The 6,862-nt window shown below is 25.2% G+C and overlaps 1 protein-coding gene across 1 annotated transcript; it reads left to right on the plus strand.

Moving 5' to 3' along the window:
• The first annotated feature begins 3,113 nt into the window (after positions 1-3,113).
• Positions 3,114-4,112, plus strand: LOC110634503 (uncharacterized). The gene has a single exon (XM_021783528.2). The coding sequence runs from the start codon at positions 3,365-3,367 to the stop codon at positions 4,040-4,042; it is 678 nt and encodes a 225-aa protein (XP_021639220.2). The 5' UTR covers positions 3,114-3,364; the 3' UTR covers positions 4,043-4,112.
• Positions 4,113-6,862: the final 2,750 nt, after the last annotated feature.

Here is a 6,862-nt window from a genome sequence, read left to right on the forward strand (position 1 = left end):
CATATATACTTTTTCCTTTAGCCAATATTTATGATGAAACAATTTTCTCTTAGCCAATATTTATCGTTTGGAGGGATTTTAGTTTTTTTCCTCAACTCTGTACCAATTGAAAAAAATCATGTGCATCACATAAAATGTGTAAGGTACAAGATGCTAAATTTTTTGCCCTGGCTAGTTTAGTTAAAAAAAATATGGTCGGTTAATGTGAGGATTAATTTTAATTAAATCAAATTATTTATCTCACTTTTAATTTTAATATTTGACTTTAATTAAATTTAATAATTTGATTTTTAAACAAAAATGATTTAAATTTAAATTAATTAATTATTATTCAATTTAAAATTAATTTAAATTTGATCTGTGATACGAAATTGAATTAGACAGTGACAGATAAATTAATATACTTATTTGATTTGAGTAAATATGATGAATCTATATGAACTCAATTCAATATATGTTTTAATGAATCAAATAAACTGAGCATGTGACATGTCACATTGATTGTATCAATTACAAAAATTATAATTTAATTGATTTAATTTAATATATATTTGAGTCAGCTGAATCAATTTGAGTATTTGACATGTCATATTGATTATATATTTTAGTAAATTAAGCTTTTAATTGAGTCAATTAAATCAATTGATTACGTGTAAGGTCATATTAATCATATATATTTAAGTCAATTGTGAAAATATAATTTAATTGATTTAATTAAATGTATATATTGGAGTTAACTGAATTAATTTGAGTATGTTATATGTCACATTAACCATGTATTTTAGTCATTTGAGTTTTTAATTGAGTCAATTGAATCAAATTGATTATGTGTAATGTCACACTAATTATATACATTTGAGTCAATTGCAAAAATTATAATTTAATTGAATATATATTTAAGTCAATTGAATCAATTTGAGTATGCAACATGTCACATTAATCATATATATTTGAGCCAATTATGAAAATTACCATTTAACTGATTCAATTGAATATATATTTAAATCAATTGAATCAATTTGAGTATGTAACATATCACTTCAATTATTTATTTTAGTTAATTGAGCTTTTAATTGAGTTAATTAAATCAATTAATTATGTGTAATATCGTATTGATCATATATATTTGGTCAATTATAACATTTATTATTTAATTGATTCAATTGAATGTATATTTAAATCAATTGAATCATTTTGAGTATATGACATATCACATTGATCATTTACTTTAGCCAATTGAACATTTAATTGAGTAAATTGAATCAATTGATTATGTACAATGTCACATTAATCATATAATTTTTTTTTGTTAATGTGACAATTATTATTTAAAAGATTCGATGAAATATATATTTTAGCTAATTGAATCAATTGAGTATCTGACATGTCACATTGATAATGTATTTTAGTTAATTGAATCAATTGAGTATGTGACATGTTACATTGATCATATATTTTTGTCAATTGTGCCCTTAATTTAGTAAATTGAATCAATTGATTATGTAATATGTCACATTATGTCAATTGATCATATATATTTTGAGTCAATTATGACGATTATTATTAACCCTTAATTAAGTAAATTGAATCAATTGATTATGTAACATGTCACATTATGTCAATTGACCATATATATTTTTAATCAATTGAATCAATTGAATCAACTGATCATAAATATTTTGAGTCAATTGTGACGATTATTATTTAAATGATTAAATTAAATACATGTTTTAGTTAATTGAATCAATTAAGTATGCAACATGTCACATTATATCACATTATTCATATATATTTGGATCAACTGTAACAATTATCATTTAAATGATTCAATTGAATATATATTTCAATTAATTGAATCAATTAAATATGTGACATGTTAGATTGATCATATATTTCAGTGAATTGATCATTTAATTGATTCAATTAAGTAAAAATATATAATTTATTTATATGAAATACTTTTTTTTAATTAAATCAATTGAATTCATTTGAAATTATAATATTAATTAATTATTTATTATTATATATATATTAATCGGATCAATTTAATCGATTTATATTATTAGTTTAGTTGAGTTAATTTAATCAATTTAAATTCAGATTGATCATTTGTTTAATTATAATAAAGTAATATACATTGTACTTTTTTTAATATTAATTTATACATTAAAATAAAAATAATTAAATAAAAATATTATTTATTTTTATTTTTAAGTTTTTTTAATTTACATAAATAACTTTTTTTTTAAATGTGTAAGCCTAGTTACAAAAAAAATCGTTGATTAAAGAGAAGAGAGAGAAAGTAAATGAAACTTTTAATTTATTTTGAAATTTATAGTTATAATAAATACAACAGACATAATTTAAAATTTAAATTTTAAATCTCTATATTTTTAATAAAAATAATTTAAAAAATATTTTAATAAAATAACTTAATTTTTATACATAAAATAATTTTATCATCTTTATTGTTTCACATTTGATATAAATACACTTGATTCTTCATGCTTTTTTAATTTAATCAATTTAAATTCATATTGATCATTTGTTTAATTATAATAAAGAAATATACATTGTACTTTTTTTAATATTAATTTACACATTAAAATAAAATAATTAAATAAAAATATTATTTATTTTTAATTTTAATTTTTTTAATTTACATAAATAACTTTTTTTAAATGTGTAAGCCTAGTTAAAAAAAATTATTAATTAAAGAGGAGAGAGAGAAAATACATAAAACTTTTAATTTATTTTGAAATTATAATTATAATAAATATAATTGACATAATTTAAAATTTAAATTTTTATATTTTTAATAAAAATAATTTAAAAAATATTTTAATAAAAAAACTTAATTTTTATACATAAAATAATTTTATCATCTTTATCGTTTCACATTTAATATAAATTCACTTGGTTCTTCATGTTTTTTCCATTTATTAAACTTAGCCCATTATAAATCTAAGACTGGGCCCTTCGAATATTGGAGCAATAAATCATAATTTGCACGTCCTCCCAAGAGACAAAGGTGCGACACATGCTAGAAACTTCACTGAAGATTTTTCGAGGAACAACATGTCGACTGGCCCAGCTTCACTGCCTTGGTTTTCTTCTTTTCCTAAAAAGCTTAATGACACTCCCTCCCCCAATTCATATCAGCAGGGCTATTTTTGTAATTTACTATAGAGACCCATTGCACAGGAGTAGTATAAATGGAAAGAGATCCTTCGACTCGATCTAACTCCATATTCAACAAGCGCTCGTAAGCTTCAGTTCATCACTGAATTTACGCTGCCCCTTTCAAGGACGTATACCCTCTAAGCTAGGGAATCTCCTTTTGATTGCATATAAGGCACATAAGATGGATCAAACTGGGCACCAGAAGCTCCCAGAAGTTGGCCAAATAGTCTACTATAAGTACCACTTGTTGAGACGGAACCTGCAGGTTCTTCTCACAATGTCTCTCGTCTTTTTCTCTCTTTGCTTCTTTCTGGGCTTTTCTTTGTTTCCCAATTCCTTCTATGTCTGCTTCAACACTTGTCTACTTTCATTCTTGACCCATAAACTTGAAAGGAAGTACGTGTTTCTCATTTGTAATGGAATCCTTGCTGTACTCGCTAAGAGTTCGGTTTCTTGCAGATCTTCAACTTCTGGGTTTGATTTTGATGGCCAATTATCAGCAGTAAAACCAACAGTCGCTGATATTGCGTCCATAGAGGATGTTGCACTTTCAGCCAAAGAAGAAGAAGAAGAAGAAGAAGGAGCAGCGCATAAACATGAACTACAAGAACAAGAGGGAGAGAATTTACAGAAGCGAGAACGTGAAGATTTGATTGCAGAAGATGAAGGCAACGACGAAGAAAGAGGAGGGAGTTTAGTCAAAAGAAATCTAGAAGATGATAAAAAAGAAGAAGGAGGAGGAGGAGGAAATGAGGAGCTAGCTAGTACAGAGGAACTGAATCGGAGATTTGAAGAGTTTATAAGGAAGATGAAGGAAGAAATCAGGATTGAAGCTCAACAACAATTAATTGCAGTGTAACATGTATTAATTTTGAATGTATAACATCTATTCACTTTAAAGCTGGCTTTCATCCCCTTTTTAACGGCAACGCTCTCCCGCATTATCGTTTTTTAGTCCTTAGTCTCTATTTTGTGTTACTAGAAGAAAATAATTTCCTATGAATCAACAATAATAATATTTCAATGGATTTTTTTTTTACCTTTTTTTTAATACAAAGGAGGAAAAAAATTCCAAAGGAACAAATTCACCGAATGCAGGTAATTAATTATAGGCCAAGCTAAGCCTTTTAAATCCCAGAGAAGTAGTCATGGGTGGATTGGAAAAGTGGAGTCAACTCTTGCTCAGTTCAAAAAAAATTAATTATATAAACATTAAAGTTTCATCAAATAAAATAAAAATAAATTAAATTATTATATATATATATTTATAGGAAATTTTAAGTCAATTGAAATTAAAAAAAATCTTTGGTGGACTCACTCAAAAATTAGTACGAATAAAAAAAAAATTTAATATATCCATGAATTTACTTATGAAATTGGAATTGGTATTGCCTATAAGTGTTGAAAGGTTTTTTTTTTTTTTTTTCATTATGAAAATTGTGAAGGTTTAACTACTGAATGGATTGGATCGATTATTTAATAATTTTTTTATTATATATATTAAAAAATAAAAAATTATTAAAAATAATTATAAATTTAAAAATATAATATGAATTTATTATTTGAAATTATTTTTCTTCAATATTTACTATATTCTTATTATATATAGAAAATTTACATGAATTATTTTTTTTCTATCAATAAATAGTTTATTGTTTTATATAACATCATTTTTTAAATTAAATTAAATAAATTTTTTAAACCGACTAACTCAATTTTCTGCTCTGTCCTCAAGTAGCTCTCTTGTTCCGCCAGATGAGGCTATAGAACATCATAACCTAAAGAAGATTTAACTACTCTATTACCCTCTTTACGACAATGAGACAAGCTAACATCTCAATCGCGCCTAAGCAGGCTGCAACACTGAGAAATTAAATTCACAAAGCGTAAATTCTTCCCCTCATCAAAAGAGAGCAATTCCAATACAGATTAAGAATCCAGCTCAACAGTCAATTTACGCATACCCATCTCCCAAGCAAGCATCAAACCATGAAGAAGTGCCTAAAATTCATCAGTAACATTAATTTTTTTTTCTTTTATTGGATTATTTATTTGTATCTAGATGTTGATTAACATTAATCAATTATTAGATTCATTGACAGATTAAATAATGATATCAAATAATAAGTTTAGTAATTGGTAATATCTAAATGAATTGGGTCATGTGATTAGGCAAGTAATGGGTCAGGTTGTTCATAAGCTCACTAAAAGGAAGAGACTCCAACTCTCAGTCATATATATATATATATCTAAATGAATTGAGTCATGTGATTGGGCAAGCCAGTAATGGGTTAGGTTCGTTCATAAGTCCGCTAAGGAAGAAACCCCAACTCTCAATCCTATATATATATATATATATATATATATATATATATATATATATATATATATATATATATATATATATATATATATATATATATATATAAATCCATTTAATATCGAATATTTATATAATTATAAAACTGGATAGTGAGAGTTGTGAACCTACCTTTTTTGCTTCCATTCTTTATTGTTCATAGAAAATCATGAATACAAACATATTTTCTGGTGCACATATTCTCTAATCATGTAATCTATAATAATTTAATTTATTTTCTAACAATTGGTATCATGTAATCTATAATAATTTATTTTCTGCTCTGATACCAATTGTTAGAAAATAAATTAAATCATTATAGATTACATGATTAGAGAATATGTGTACATGAAAATATACTTGTATCCATGATTTTCTATGAACAATGAAGAACGGAAACAAAAAGGGTAGGTTCACAACTATTAATATCCACAGTCTTCAAATTCTATATGAATTCTGTCTGATGTTACATGGGGTTATCAGAATATATATATATATATATATATATATATATATATAAAACTGAGAGTTGGGGCCTCTTCCTTAGTGGGCTTATGGACAGCTTGACCCATTACAGGCTTACTCAATCACATAACCCAATCCATTTAGATATTATCAATTACTAAACTTATTATTTGATATCATTATTTAATCTGTCAATGAGTCTAACAATTGATTAATACTAATCCACATCTAGATACAAATAAATAATCCAATAATCTCCTACTTAGATAGCAGTAATCAATTTATTAAATTAAAAGTACAGATTAATAAAATACAAAATAATATCCAATAACAAGTAAGTAATTCAATCTATAAAATTCAGTTAATGTAATGACAAACAAAATAACATTGAATCTGATAGGGAAAACAATATTATATATATGTGCCAACAAAATCTTAAAAACAAAAAACTGAATTTAAATAGAATATGTGACAAGATATGTCCAAAAATATTGGTCTAAGCATTCCATACATTTGCTAACCCAAATGTAACATAAAACATACTCCCACTAAACCAAAGTATCATCAAAAGTTTTCACTACGCCCATATATGTAACATGTTTTTGAAAAACACTAATGGGCAAAGCTTTAGTTAACGGATCCACAATCATTCGGTTCGTAGTAATATGTTCAATCCGAGTTTGTGTGTAACACCCCTCAGCCGATTACAGTGTAGCCGAGCAAGGCGTTCTACATTCGGTGCCGGAGCACCTTATTTTATCTTACTTTATTCATTTAAAAATTTTGTTCTTGTTATATTTTAATATCAATTATTTTTCTATGGAGAAACCAGCGGAGTTTCCCCTGTTTCTATTA

Source organism: Hevea brasiliensis, chromosome 3 (genome assembly GCF_030052815.1).
Source record: "Hevea brasiliensis isolate MT/VB/25A 57/8 chromosome 3, ASM3005281v1, whole genome shotgun sequence".
NCBI lineage: Eukaryota > Viridiplantae > Streptophyta > Magnoliopsida > Malpighiales > Euphorbiaceae > Hevea > Hevea brasiliensis.

Excerpts from the sequence above, each read along its gene's own strand:
- LOC110634503 (XM_021783528.2), top strand. The coding sequence starts at position 3,365 with ATGGATCAAACTGGGCACCAGAAGCTCCCAGAAGTTGGCCAAATAGTC.